Here is a 15,033-nt window from a genome sequence, read left to right as displayed (position 1 = left end):
AGCAGCCGCTGCTCCACCGCTCAGATCCGGGCCCTTGCTTGCTCCCCACCCGCGCTCCGACCCAGCCCATTGCAAACGCCCGAATTCTTAAACCCGTTTTGGAGGATAGGGTTCAGTAGCCCAAGAGCACGTCGAAGGGAAAAGGTCTCTGGGCGTGGGCAGAAGGCATCGGATTCCACCTAGGTAGGCCTTCCTCTGCCCATCTTCCCCTCCCTGACCCCACAGCTTCCATTCACCCCAAGTAGTACATTAGACTTCTTCCCTCCCTTCACGCCCAGGAAAGCTTGACCTGGTACATTTCTCTAGGGTAGAAGCAGGACTTTTATAAAGAAAGAAAAGGAGAGGTGGAGCCCCCTCCCTTGAAAAATGTAAATTAGAAGTTTAACTGCTTGCCTCAAGCAGAAGCTTTAAGCTTGACATGATGGCGTGCAGAACCTCCCCAGGATATTCTCCCAGTGGGGGGTGGATCTGTGTTTGGTCATATTCATAGCCTAAGGCTTTGGGGCAGGGTACACAGCTACAATTCCTTTATCACAAGTGTTGCTGAAGGAGTACAATACTTGAAAGCATCCTATTCCCCCTACAATACTTGAAAGCACCCTATCCCCCCTACCCCCCCAAAAAAGCCAAATAGGGGCTAGGATGCCTCATGGCAGAGTTGTATGACTAGAGATATGGGTGCTGCTACACCCATGCTCCAGATTTTGTTGGACCCGACTCCTGGCCAATGGTCAGAATCAGAAGGGTGTCAGGTTACCACACGTTCCAGTCGGATCCACACCAGTTCATTCAAAATTACATGGTTTCAACAAAGCATTGGGAAGAATTTGCCATGCTAACAGCATAATATATTCAATCCTGGAACAGTGGCGGACACTCTTTTTGGTTAAGAGGTTTTAAACAGAAGCTGGGTGGCCCACACAAGGCTGCTGTAACAGTACATTGGATGGTCTTTGAGGTCCCTCACGGCTCTATGGTTTCCTTTTTTAAAATGTAGCTAGAGTTCCACTTAAATTATAATACAAATTAGGAAGACCCCTTGTAACTTCAGTCTTCAGTAATCTAGACCAATAAAAAAAATCTGAGTTGTCTTCTTGAACTGGGACCTGAAAGTTTGGTGTTAATGCTTAAGAAGTCTAACACTCCCTCTAAAGCACTACATTGGTTTTATTTCTGAATCCTAACCAAAAAATGATTTTGAAGCTAAGCAGGTGAAAAATATTTCCCAGACCCATTTTCACCGCTTACAGTACACATGAAAGTGATACAAAAACTGTCCCAAGCCCCTTGAAAAGGGCCAAAATACCCTTTTTAGCAAATTGGGATGGACGTCTGGAAATTGATGCTGTGTGCCAAGCTCAATAGCCTGCCTCAATATCCATGATGGTAGCGGAGAAAAAAAGGAGCACAGACATGCAGTCAAGTTTATGTTCATTTGTATTGGATACAAAGATATATATATAACAGATCTAGATATTGCCTGTACCACTGCATTAAAAAAAATTGGAAGGTTTTCTTGAAACATCTCAGTGTTCAGTTCTGTCCCTCTCAAAGAGTAAAGTTCTATCTCCCATTTACATTCATCAGCTTTTGGCCAAGCCCTGCAAAGTACAAGGAAAAGAATGGGAGGCGGCCCATTCATAGCATGGACTTCCTCTCCCCACCCCAGCCCCCCATGCACCCTTGAAATTGCTCAAGGGTTGAGGGACCCTCCAGAGCAGATTGGGCATACGTGGGGAGAGGGGCTGTGACAAAGGTGAAGTCCTGCCATATCTGCTGGTGCAATGCTGGATGTCACCCAAAGCTTTGATGAAATCACTACCTCCAGTAAGAGAAACAAGGAAGCAAAACAGCTCTGCAAGAAATCTGCCAACCTGGGTGAGAAGTCAGATCGTACAAAATGCATTGCTAATACTGTTTCCTAAAGCCCAGCTTCCTTTAACACAAGAGTGTTTGAAGTCTATAGGGCTGGGCCTGAATGGTGCCTGCCCACAGCTGTTCCCAAACACCAACACTCAACAGCTGAAAACATAACTAACTGAGGAATAGGCAGCTCAGCAAGACAGGAATTACAATAAAGGCTAATAATGGTCCCAGTGAGGAGGAATGCAGAGTTTTAAAACCAAAGGCAGCAGCTACTAAAACGCAAAGAAGTCTGTAGTTGGGTTTTAAGCCCAAGAAGCAGCAGAAATTGAAATCACAAACAGAAAAAGCCTCTATGCGTTTAAACTAGCCATGGCAGCACTGAGGACTAAATAGGAAACCTATTTTTTACTGACATGGAGCTGTGTAGACAAGGTGGCCCAAGGAAAAGTGCTGTTAAGATAAGGAAATAGGAGTCCGGTCACAGAGGACAATCTCCAGGCAGCTCCTGATGTGTGTTAAATTTGTTTCTAGTTACTGGGCTTTGCTGCCTGGGAGGTTAGGGTTTGTCTCCCTGAGCCTCTGGGACTGTGAAGGACGTTTAGTACCAAAGTATCCCAAAGAGGAGTATATAACACATGTGGGGGATTCACTCCCCCTGCCCACCCCACCCCCAGAGCATTCCCCACACGCAACCATGTGCACGGGTGCTCATCATGTGCAAAACACTTAAGGAAGGAAAACCTTTGGATTAAATCTTTAATACATACACTTGTGCGTGTATAAGCATAGAGGCAACGGTGAAGTCGTAAGGCTGTTGAAACATAGATTCTGGAAGTAGCAAAGTCCCAGAGAGGATGCTCCCCACCAACCCTCTCCTCAAACCAACAGGGCTCTCAGTCTCTTGTCCCCGTGAAGCAAAGTCACATCTACTTTATTCTCCGCTTTCCTGGGGGAATCTACATGCTAAAAATAACCTACTAGATAGCAAACTCCTGAGTCTCCTGTTCTGGTTTTAAGCCGCTGGGTCTGGTCAATATATGAGAAAAATAAACAAATCCTCCAAGGGGCCTCCTGATGCCAACCTCCTAAATTTGCATTCATGGCATAGCACCCACAGTGAGATGTAGCAGCCGAACTGAATTTGGGGGAGGGGAATAGGGTTATGGTTGGCAAGATTCCCCCACGCCCATACTTCAGAAGGTATTTTGGTGAAACTGCCACACACTTAGAGATGTTCACACAACACACAAGGATGTGGTTCAATCTAGTTCCTAGGCCTATATATAAAAAGTGGGAGTTGCCCTGCACATCATATCGTGTAATATATAGTGAGATAATTTTTATAAAGCGAAAAAGAAAAGAAAAACGCCTTCAGACTTAAACTGGAACCCCTTAGGTGCCTGGGGGGTGGGGGACTGAGCTTTGTCACCCCAGGCCTGGGGCCCAGTCTCTGGAGAGGTATGCCCGCCTCTCCCCCTTCCTCCATCTTTACTCAAGAGAGACAGCAGCTTCATCCATCTTTTCCCGAGCAGGGGCTCCTCCTATGCTTGGCTCCCCAAACCTCTCGGCTGGTCCCGTGCAGCACACCGCCTGTGCCAGGGCAAGGCACTCCTCCACGGTGGTGCCCTGAGGTGCCAGCTCCTCTGAGCTGCCTTGGGATGGGTCCTTTGGTGGTCCCTGGAGGTCCGTGCTGGCAGCGGGAGGCACAAGGGCACACAGGTCTTGCACCTTCTTGTTCAGGTCATTGCGCTCTGTCTGCAGGGCCCGGCAGAGCTTCTCCAGGCGCTGGATTTTCACTTGGAGCCCTTCCAGTTCTTTGTCCCGGAGAGTTTTCTGCAAGGGGGAAACAAAATCAAAGTCAGGGCCAGCTTCTGCCTGCTTGCCAAGGTACAGAAGAGATCATGAAAAGGGACAAAAATAAGTTGCTTAAATTCAGCTGCTAAGACGTCAGGAAAGCTGCTTGTTCATTAAGATGGGAAATGTCCTTAACCAGCTTACAGGCCAGCTCTGGACCAGAGACTAACTAACCCTCAGCCACACCCTCCCCTCCTTGTACCACTGGGCGTAGAAGCCCACAGCAAGGAGTGCAATGTGTGCTCTGGAAGAAGAAACTTCCAAGTACAAGGACAGGGAAGTGCATATCCCTGCTTCTTTCCACTCCACTCCAGCTCATTGTGGCATCGAGGTTGGCCTGGAGCTTCTAGTCCCAGCCAGCAATGAAGAACAAAAACAAGGGCACCATTCCTGGGTTGTCTTTCTGTCAACTGGCCAGCGCCCAACTGCAAAGCCAGGACTGAGCGCCAGGCAAAGAGCAAGAACAAAAACTCAAAGGTTTGTTGAAAGGAATCCTGACTCAAGAGCACGGAATGCCAAGAGCAAAACTAAGGAAGTGAGAGAGCAAGAGAGCTTTCTTCTAATGGAGAGGATTTGTGATTTCACCAAAATGCCTCCCCCCCCCCCCAAAGAGTGGCACACTCTTTGAGGAGGAGGATGCTTCCAAGGACTGAAAAACTACGCATAGGCCATCAACAGGACGAGACTTCAGCAAAAGGTTGCTCAGAGTTTCCAAGCTCATCTCTAAAACTACAGAGGCACCAGCATCTTGTACTGGATCTGCCAATATTTATTATTCTCTCCTGAGTGCAGAGTCTGGGGGGAAATGAACATAATCTTCCAGAAAATCTGATTTTTTGAACACTATTTAGATCCTTGAGGATTTCAAAGATTTGAAGGGGTGGGCACAGTTTCAATCCCTCATAGGAATTTCTGGGGCCTGTCTGGCTATGCATTTGACCCTGAAGCTCTTGTTTCCCCTAGAGAAGTCAATGTGGGTAAGGCAGCGGCAACGTTACCTCTTCTGCCATTTCCAAAAGGGCCTTGTTGCTGCTTTCCCAGCGGGATCTGTACATTGTGGTCTCTTTCTCCAGCTTCTTAATCTTCTTTGTCATCTATGGGGTTGCAGCAAGGAAGGAAAAAACAGTGTAAGTCAGTCGGTCCTGGGACGCCAGCAGAGAAACAGTTCAGGGGCTGTCCTCCCCTCCCAAGGCAGCAGTTCAAAGGGATGGGCTGGTGCACTTCAGAATTTAAGCGTTGTTCAATAGGAGTGACAATTTAAGTCAGAGCCTCTCCTCCCACAGCACATGAAAGCAGCATAAACATACAGTACCTTCTCCATTTCTTGTTTGAAGGTTGTGAAGACTTCACTGCTTTTGGATAGTGTGTTCTGAAATTCCTCAAACTTTGCTGTGTAGAGGGCCAGCTGGAAAAAAGGAGGAGGGGAGGAGAAGAGTTAGTGTCTACAACTCTTTCTTTAGATCAGGGCTGAGTAAGAGAAAGGGAAGTGCTCTCTCTCTCACACACACACATGCATAGGCACACATTCTTCAAGCACCATTTACTGAAAACACTGCAAGTGCAGAGGTGGGGTAGGAAGAGGGAGCTATTCAGGACTCAACTGGGAACTCAAACGAAACCATCTTAAGTGCCTAACAACATTCCAACCCAATTTAGGTTTGGAGGAAGCAACTGTTCCTTTAGCCATGCCCCTGTTGTGACCAACTGATCCTGCCAGCAAGTCGCAAGAAGGAAAATTGTTTTCTCATTCTAAGAAAGTGGATTTTGTATAGAAAATGTGAACTATAGCAAGGGGGGGGGCGGAGAGAGAAGAGTGCCACCCACACACACACCTGCTCCTTGAGATGCGTTTCCTGTTGCTTCATCAACTCGCACATCCTCTGGGACTCCACGGCTTCCTTCAATAGCTGTGCAAGAGAGAAGGAACAGGGGGAAGGTAATGGAGTAAGAGAAATTAACTCCCCACCACCACCACCACCACTGCAGGAGAACAGCGCCCTTCAGCCTGGAACTTCCCTCCACTCCATGTTTAGAGGATCAATTAAGAGGCAAGCAGGGCCTGATGTAGCTTTGAGGAATATCAAAGAATCCAGGAGGAGGGGAAATGACTCCCTAGCTTGGACACAGCTCTCCTCCTAAGAGATGCTCAGCTGCGGCAGCCAGACTGGAGCTTCTCTTTGGACCATTTGAGCAAGACTCACAAAGTCTTTCTCCCGCTGATGCCTGTCCTCAGCCTCCTTCAGCATCTCCTGGGCCTGCTGGAGCTTGGCATCCACCAGCTGCTGCTGCAGGTCCTTGTGTTTAAAGACCTTGTCAATGTGCTGCCAATGGAAAGACAAAACAGGCTGTCAGTCAGCAGCAGCAGCAGCAGCCGCTTCTGGCAAATGCAAGAGCAGAAAGTCACAGGCACAATACCAAGACACAAATATCACTTTTATTTTCACAAGTCACATTAGCCAAAGGAAAGCAATCACTCATGGGGAGGTTGCCTCTGGCATACCAGAAAAAAGCTGCAATGTTTTGGGGTTTTTTTGAAAGTGAAAGCATTTTAATTTGGGGGCCTGCATAGGACAGGTCAGTTTAAAGCCAGAGTGCAGACTCTGGTATCAAAACGGTGCTTCTTCAGTTGCCAACTGGCCACTTGCTACAATGAGCATAGGAAACTGTCTAATACAAAGTCAGACCCTTGGGCCATCTAGCTGAACATTCTGTATTCCAGCCTTCCCAATCCTGGTGCCTTCAGATGCTTTGGATTACAAGTCCCATCAGCCCCAGCCAGCACACTTATGCGACTGATGTAAAAAATCAGAGACCCCAAATGCATATTTTTGATTTTAGAAATGTTTCAATAATTGCATTTAACCTTTGGCTAGAATGCATCCATGAATGATTCCTGTGTGCATGCATTTTATGACTCCTAGTAGCTGCATTCCTTTCCTATCTGACCCTGAAAGTGGCATAAACAGTCACTCAGGGTGTTTTGCTGTGTCTGTTTTGAGTTAGCACTAGAGTGAAATCCGGCACCTCCTTGAAAGGTTCCAAGGAACAGATAGGGACAGGAATGTCAACAACTCTGTCAAAGGCCTGGTTGCTAAGGAAACAGTGATAAAGTGGGACATTTGCAATATAAACTCTGGGTCCCTAACTGGATCTGCTGAAGCTTGCTGTAATTCCCTTGGTTCTGTGTTTTACTTAAAAGCTGTTCCCTCACTTGGGTAACAAACAGGTGGTGTAGAACTAAATTCTTATCATAAGACTAAGGTTGCAGAGATTTGGGGATACTTCTCCTCCCTACCTTCCCAACATTCCAGTCGTCCCTCACCCCCCAGTCACAATGCACACCCCACCGCTCACTGTGGGCTGCACACCTCCTCTCGCAACTCATACTGCTCAATGAGTTTCTTCAGTCTCTCGGCTAGCTCCATATTCTCCTGGCGTAGCTTGGAGTTGCGCTCGTTGTGCTGCTCCATCTGCAGCTGGATATCGTTGAGGGTCACCTGGAAGTGGGATGTCACCTCCTTACGCTTCTCTTCTTCCTCCCGGGCTCTTTGGACACCTTCTTCCTAGATAGACAGGTTGGAAAGAACAAGTGAAAGTCAGGGGGCAGAAGAAGGGCGAGAATGAGGACTCCTGCGGGCAGAAGGCTCTCCGGGTGGGGATACTTGGCACCCCCCTTAAAGGGCTTCTGTTCAGTGGCAGCGATGGAAAAGGGAATGGCTGCAAGTCACAGTAGGCAGAGCTTAGCTAAAAATGGACTGGCTCGCTGGAGAAAAGCAATTATTTATCATCCCTTATTGGAAAACACCTGCTGAAATCCATTTCAGAAGCTGTTATCTTCTTCCTTCTTCCCCCATCCTGCCCCCCCCCAACCAATTTGTCTACAAAGTCACAGACTGGGGGCTCCACTGTGATCATTTAAAATCAGCCAAGAGGGCAACCTAAGACATCCAGTATAACAAGCCAGGAGCTGCCCCCACAACAATGTTATCTCCCTTCTTAGGCTGAACTACGATGCTTGGATAGGCTTTCTTTTGACCCCAAAGGTGCAGCAGCGTCACACAGGTCTCTGGAGGAGAGGCCTGCACAGACACTGGTACAGCACCCGGGGCTTTGATGGGGGTGGGGGAGAGGCTACCTACAGGTTGGGCCTCACTTGCCTTGAGGGTGCGGTTGTGCCTCTGGAGCTCCCGGCACAGGCTCTCCAGCTTGCTGCGGGCCAAGATGGCCTTGCTGTGCTCGCTCCGTAAATGATCCTTCTCCTGCACCAACTGGGTCTGCTTCTTCTGAAGAATTTTCATTTGCTTCTGAGAGTTTCTGTGCTCCTCCAGCTGGCAGGACAAAGAGAAGCAGACCAGGACAGGCATAAGTAATGGTATCCACAAAGCAGTAAAATGAGTGTTCCCAAACATATGAGCAATAAGGACAGAGAGGGGAGAAGAGGGAAAACTAGTACTGAAGCAACATGGTGGAGGGATGCATCATCCTGGGTGGCCCTTCTGTGCTAGAAATACAGCACTCTTTTTCTGGCTAGGCTAAAGGCCAATGAATTTGGATAGGCAGATCCCTGAGCCACAAGAGAGATCAGCCACCCAAGTCCCAATCTTCCCTGGATGCAACTCTAATTGTTGGGACTCTCATGTATTCTACCTGTGCAGTCCTTTTCAGTTATTATAAAATCTTAAGAATGCAAGCAGCACAATGCAGTGTTGGGCATCAAGATCTGAAGGGTGTTTGCCTAAGTGGCACAGACTCGTAAGCCCCCTTCAGACCTTACTGTTCAAAGCTGAGGCTGTCCTGCATTTCATCATGAGGAAGCTTCTGTCAAATTCACATAACGACGTTAAATAGTGTCCAGATCAAGGAAAGTTAATAGTACCACTTTATTCTGACTTGGTCTGACCCCACCTGGAGCACTGTGTCCAGTTCTGGACCCTGCAGTTTAACAAGGATATTGAGTAGGAAGCATCGCATTGCAGATATTTTGCCATAGTTTGGACGTTGCAAAGACTATGAAACTCCAAAGAAGGTCAGTTGAGATTGTCTAAATTGATTGTCAGTGGATTGATATGCATTACACCTGACACTGTGGGTTTGATGAACACACTGGGGCAGAGATGAACCTGAACAATAACCCCCTATTACTACCAGGGGTAAGAGATAACTGCCACTGGAAGCTATTAGCAGAAGTACTCATGGTCAGTGAACAACGTGAGCATCCTAAAACTGGAGCCACTTGTGCCTAAAGTGTTTTATGTATTTCACAGGTCTAAGGCAGCTCTCTTAACCCCTTAACTGGTAAATCTTCTGGTAAAGCCTCCTTTACCAGTGGTTTGGGAAGGCCTACTCTACAACTCCTCCCCACCCATCCTTCCAGTACTGGCAGCAACCTGGCAATAAGCACACTGCTGCCTGCGGTTTAGTTTGGGATTCCCAAGAGGCAAGGCACTGCTAGAAGCCTGTTGAGCACTTCTGCTTGGCCATAAAGGTTTCTGAAAGAGTCTCCAAGTACAAAAGGAGGGAGTGCTCTGCTGCCTGGGTGTTTTGCATTCCTCATCATAGACAAACTACTTTATCTATGGTCCCTATGAAAAACTCCCAAGTCCCTTGAAGACAAAGTTTGCCCCTTATGAAGGGCCAGGCGGTTAAGTGGGATTTGGATATGGCACCCACGTCCCCAACATTTAACCTACACTTGCACCAAACTATAATAGCATATGTCTTGGCTTTAGCAGACAAGTTGGGTGATGGAGTCCCACTTGTTCTGAACCTGTTATGACCCACAACAAACCATACAAGTTTCAAAGCAAAGCATGTACACCCTGCCCCTGGCATCTGGTTTCCTCAGAGATAAGCTCTCACTTTCAGAATAAGCCCTCTCCTGTTGCCTCCTGCACTAATACCCCACTCAAGCATCCCTCCCTCTCACTTTGCCAGACACTGACCAGTTCAGCATACTTCTTGCAGAGGGCTGTCAGTTTCTCCTCAGATGTGCTGAGAGTGTTGAGGGTCTGCATTAACAACGTGATCTCCTTGCCTGGAACACAAAGGATAATATAGACACATCTTCAGATCACAATGAAAAGAACTAGGGGGTGGAGAGTAGGAGTCTGAGACCAAAAGAATCTAAGGAACTAGAAACCTGTAGACTGTGGAAATTACTACCAGTTTTCTATAAGCTTGTAGATCAGGGTGGGGAGGCAGGATGTGGACTGGTCTCTGCTATACGCTTTCCTGCCTGCCTCACTGCTCTTTAACAAAGGGCATCTTCCAGAGAGCAGCCAGCTCACATTTTATTTTTTCAGTCATCATAATGTGAAAAATCTCTGCCTTAAGCACTCTACAATCTCAACTTAGGCAGTCCAGAATGTCTGTAACAGAAAGAAGTTGAGTCAATACCAGCCACAACAGCCCTGGCATGTCTATTCCAACATCAGAGCACAGCAGGCAGAGACCAGAGGCCCATGAAGAGATTGCAATAGTAAGTGATTACTCTTTAGCAAGGGCAACTGCGTTTAGGATTAGGACATAAACTGAGGATGGGACAGCAGAGCAGAGCACTATCAGGAAGGAACCACCTACCAAGCCCCTTAGCTTTCTTTTTTTCTTGGGCTCGTTTCTGATCCCGCTCGCCGCCTTCATCACTGGTTCCTCTGGGTCCCTCTTTCTCTCCATTCATCTCAGGGCAACTCTGCTCCTGCTCGCCATTCCTTGGGGACTCACTCCGGCACTTTTCTGCCTCATCCATCTCTACAGGTTCACTCTGCCCATTGTCATCTCCTGGTCCTTCCTGGTTTGTATCCAGGCAATATGTGTTCAGAATGTCCTCTAGTTGTCTGCTTAGCTCTTCAGAGACATCACAGCTAACCGGTTGGTGGGGTTGGGATACAGCCTCATTCACCAAAAGTGCTGCAAAAGGAATAAATGAACAACACTATTTAACATTAATACGCAAGATATTAAATGTGTGAACATGTGCAAACTGGGGAGAAGGATTTTACTAACTAAATAATATCAAATGTTATTGTGTTTCAGATCATTGTGCAAAGTTTATACAGTCTACCAGAATAGCATACAATATTTCAAAATATTCTGCTCTTAATGTACTAGACATTTTACTAACAGCACAGAAGAAATGAGCTGTTTTTTTCCTGTAAAATAAGGCCTGGAAACTGATAACAGAAAATTGACATAAAAACTAACTTCCTGGGTAAGGTTCAAGCAGTTAACAAATAAGCACTTTACATAAACCACTGCATATATTGCACAGAAAATATATAAAAGTCTTTTTTTTGCACTTCTTAGCCATGTAGACACTAGTGTTTAGTAAATAAGGGGCTGGGGATAAAGGTGGTACATTAGGATTACAGCACGGGGGAGGAGGGGAAGAGATGAGACCAACGCTTCCTGGAAGAGAGCATGGTATGGCCTCAGGTGTGTTTTGGCTTTAGAGTTCTCAGTCGATGAAATGATGGGCATTGTGAGATTTAAGAAAGTATGCAATATAAACAACAATCCCTTTTAGCGGTGGTGGTGCAAAGACAAAGGAAATAAATGTTTAATCCCACTAGCAGCTTACGGCTGAAGAAAAATGTAAAGGGATATAAAAACTAACATTTGAAAGGGCAACGGGCCTCATGATAACACATACCCTCTTTCTTACTCTGCTCCTCACTCATTGGGTTTTCAACATTTCCGTCAACCAAAGAGTTCAAGCTGCACATCTCAGGCTGGTGTGGACATTCACAGCTTTCTGTAGTCACTATGGGAGCCTCAGCTAAGTCTTCCAACCCCAGCACACTACTCATTTTGGAAGGGCTGGCAGGTAGAAGGACAGCTTTGCTTTCCCCATCTTGGCTCTTCATTGTAAGTCACCTTCCAAGCCACTTCCAACAGCGTCTAGTAAAAGAAAAATGTGGCCCTCTGTTTAGCATTAAGTTCAGAGGATGACTGGCAATTTCAATGGAAATCAAAAGTCATTACTAGATAAGAAAACACCACATTCAAGAGAAAGGATAGTTGCTGGTGCAGTCATTGAAATCATGTATCATTCATTACAGCTTGGGACAATTTGTATGGTCAGCATAGCGGAGAGCTTTGCTCTCATAGGTTTAAAAACACCCCTGATTTATCTTCCTGCCCTGGCCACACCCATCCCCATCAGAAACAAGGTAAGAGAGGCCTGTTAAAAGCTAACATGTGAACCCTATCAGTTGAGGGAACCTCAAACTCCTAGCCCATTCCCATTATACCCCTCTCCTATGCAAAAAAAATATGTGGCACATTTCCACACAGTCCCAGAGAACATTGCCAGTCCCTTACAAGAAAACAAAATGCCCTCAGATGTTCTGTCATGAACCCCAAGTGACTTACCTCTCTGTCTTACCAGCCAAGCCCCACTCCAGGGCTGGCCCACCCATGAGGCAAGTTGGGGCAGCCATCTCAGGCGGCAGGGTCTACAGGGACAGCAGATCCAGTCCCCAAGGAATGCATTGCTGCCCCCTCCCCAATGTTGCCTCTGCAGTGGCCTCTTGGTGAATAGGAGGCACTGCTGGTCTCCTCCCACTCGTTCCCGATGTAGAAGTTTATTCCTTTCCACCTTGACTCCCGCTTGTTCCTGATGCAGATCTTCACACACCTCTTGTGGGCAGCTTTGTGCCATTTTGTGGTTTGTCTCAGGTGCCAAACTGTCTTGGGCCAGCCCTTCCCTGCTCCCACTACAACTGCTTAGGACATGAGCAACTCATGGGACCCCTCCTTCCCTTAGCTCAACACCACCTATGATTTTTATTCCCTCAGCCCTAACACCTTTTTTATTACATGAGTTGGGAACTCAGGCCCCAGATGCTCCCTGCTTGGCTCCAAATGTTCGCCTGTTCACCTCCCACACCAAGCCCTGGCAAATATACCCCAAAGGGCCCTCTCAAGAAAACAGCACTACTGTTTCTCCCTCATCCATGCACACAGCTCAGCAGTCTACTGACCTCAGCCCCCCGTTTCTTTGCCACTCAGTCAAACACCCCAAATACCCGGCGTGGGTTTTACTGCTTTTACCAGCCCATGGCTGCTGCCGCAAGTTTCCTTTTATGTATTTTGAGTTGCTGCTGTGTTTACCTTTGCAACTTTGCGGGGCGGGGAAAGAAGGCCTTATGGAAACCCACAGGCCTCCTCTTCCTCCTGCCACTCAGTCCCAGCCCCGCTCCTCAGTCTGCCTACCTTTCCAGCCAGTCCCAGCCTCCGTCCTGGCCCACCCGGGACTCCTCCCGCCCCCCAGCCTCAACTTGCCGACCCCACTACGCATGCTCCCCCGGGGGAAGGGCGCTACCGCGGCCCTCCCTGCTCGCCACACGACCACGTCACTCACTCAGAGTTGTCGTCACCCTTAGTGCTCTGACGTCACGGCCCAGAGGTATGACGCGTCCTACCAAACTCACCGCCCAGCACCCACGGGGCTGCTCTGCTCGCTTTTGCTTTTTCCCTTTTGCTGCTCCGCCGCCACTCTCTTCTTAACGAGTCGCCGCCGCCAGCGCTCCCTCCCGGTTCCAGTCTGGATTTAGCGGTTCCAAAAAGCTCGAGAACGCAGCTCCGGCCCCGGGTCTCAGAATTGCGCATGCGCCGCCAGCCGCCGCCAGCCAATCAGCGGGAGCGGCCGGGAGAAGCATGCTGGGAAACTTCGAAGGGGTAAGAAAAAAGCGGCACGCGAGGCGGGAGTCTGGGCTGCACTACAGCTCCCGGCATGCATCACTCCGGGGGAACGGGGCGGGGTAAGAGGCAGCCTCGTTAAAACTACAACTCCCAGCATCCTCTCGAATGCGGTCTCGGGCTTCTTGCTGGAGAACAAATCCCGGCTAGTTCCACGCACCCACCCCAAGCAAGGAAGGTGGCAAAGGGAAAGGGATCTTACCCAATGGCAGGGCGGCGGCTCGCAAGGGAGAGCTTTCATAATTAATATTTACACTGACCCTTAAAATGCTAAAAGGGCTTCAGATGCACTATCTGGTTGTACTTAGAAGCGTGGAAACTTCCCAATCAAAAGGACAATCTCTCTCTCCACACACCTCAAATTCTCTCACACCCCTGACCGGAAGAGCCTCCCTCAGTAGCTGGGAACAAGAACAGCAGGGAGGAAGTTCCCCCTCCCAAGCACATTATAGTGGCACCACCCTCTCCCTTGGTGACCCATGTGGGCTCTAAGGTGGATTCCTGCAAAGGCCAGCTTCCAGGCATCAGATCACTCCATGTTCCTCTTGCGTCCCCCAGCAGCTCAGCCTGTGGTCACAGGATGACAACAGACCGGTACAAATTCAGAGAGATGAGGATGTCGTTAAGTAGCAAGAGAAGGTCACCACCAGTTCCGTTAACAAGCCAGCCTCTTCCCATCTGCCACTTCACAGCAGCCACAACAACATTAGGTCAAAATAAAAGAATGGAAAGAAGGGATGCAGGGCCACTTCATTAGCACAGCTCAGAGAGCAGCAGTTTTTGGCTCCTCCTCTCCCTGAACTTTTCCACTTTAGCTGGACTCTAGAAGAACACGTTAAGCAAGAATTTGCACCTGCATGGTACACATTCCCCACATTCAATTTTAACTTGTACTAAGCCTTTTGAGGGAATATGTCTAGGCGTCTATACTGCTTTGCCTGTGCTCGAGCCTTTGGTTCATTTAGATCAGGAAAGGGAAACTTGTCAGCCCTTTGGAAGGCATTTGACTCAAGCTCCTACCAAACCAAGAAAGCATGGCCAATTGTCAAGGATGATGGGAGCTGTAGTCCAAACATCATCCGGAGAACCACAAGTTCCCCACTCCAATTTATATTACATGGAAACAAAAACAAAAAAGGAAAAACTGCACCAGGAAGATGAGATTGGTGCGTCAGTAAAACACTCCCTTCCACATGCTGCAACACGACTTGTATAACCTAGACTTAGATCCAGGAGAGGCACTTTTTATGACCTTTTGGGTTATTTCAACAGGCAAAATTCTTGTTTAACTTTTATTTCTTGCAGCAAGAACTAAGAAGCCCATATATTTACTGTGGCTGTTTTTCTTCCGGCAGGATTTCAAATCCTAGCATCAGTTTAAGGCAAAAAAGGAAATAGTGAAACTGACTGTATCCCCCACCCCTTTATATTCCCTGATCTATGCCTGTATGGTGGGGACCTTCAATTCAATACTCTCTATGCAAGCATCTCTAAAATCAGTAATTATTATTATTATTATATTTATTTTTAAAACTATGCCACCAACTGCATAAAGCAATGCTGCCCAGCAGCTAAGAGTGCCGACCCACCTATGACTGCCGAGTAGATTCAAAG

The 15,033-nt window shown here is 47.7% G+C and overlaps 1 protein-coding gene across 4 annotated transcripts; it reads right to left on the bottom strand.

The window, feature by feature from the left end:
• Window positions 1-1,419: 1,419 nt before the first annotated feature.
• LOC128418925 (alpha-taxilin-like) lies at window positions 1,420-13,346 on the bottom strand. Of its 4 annotated transcripts, none has more exons than XM_053399117.1 (11): window positions 13,152-13,242; window positions 11,369-11,616; window positions 10,300-10,626; window positions 9,663-9,754; window positions 7,874-8,048; window positions 7,089-7,279; window positions 5,922-6,041; window positions 5,553-5,627; window positions 5,033-5,125; window positions 4,719-4,814; window positions 1,420-3,699 (listed from the first exon to the last, which is right to left on the bottom strand). In XM_053399117.1, exons 2-11 carry the CDS (start codon window positions 11,580-11,582, stop codon window positions 3,355-3,357), a joined length of 1,728 nt encoding a protein of 575 aa, XP_053255092.1. In that variant the 5' UTR covers window positions 11,583-11,616; window positions 13,152-13,242; the 3' UTR covers window positions 1,420-3,354. The 4 variants fall into 4 exon arrangements, with proteins under 4 accessions (XP_053255092.1, XP_053255091.1, XP_053255093.1 ...); XM_053399116.1 differs by lacking the exon at window positions 13,152-13,242 and adding an exon at window positions 12,934-13,014; XM_053399118.1 differs by lacking the exon at window positions 13,152-13,242 and adding an exon at window positions 12,832-12,851.
• Window positions 13,347-15,033: the final 1,687 nt, after the last annotated feature.

This window comes from Podarcis raffonei, chromosome 8 (genome assembly GCF_027172205.1).
Source record: "Podarcis raffonei isolate rPodRaf1 chromosome 8, rPodRaf1.pri, whole genome shotgun sequence".
Classification (NCBI taxonomy): Eukaryota; Metazoa; Chordata; class Lepidosauria; order Squamata; family Lacertidae; genus Podarcis; species Podarcis raffonei.
This window is presented reverse-complemented; position numbering and strand designations above follow the sequence as displayed.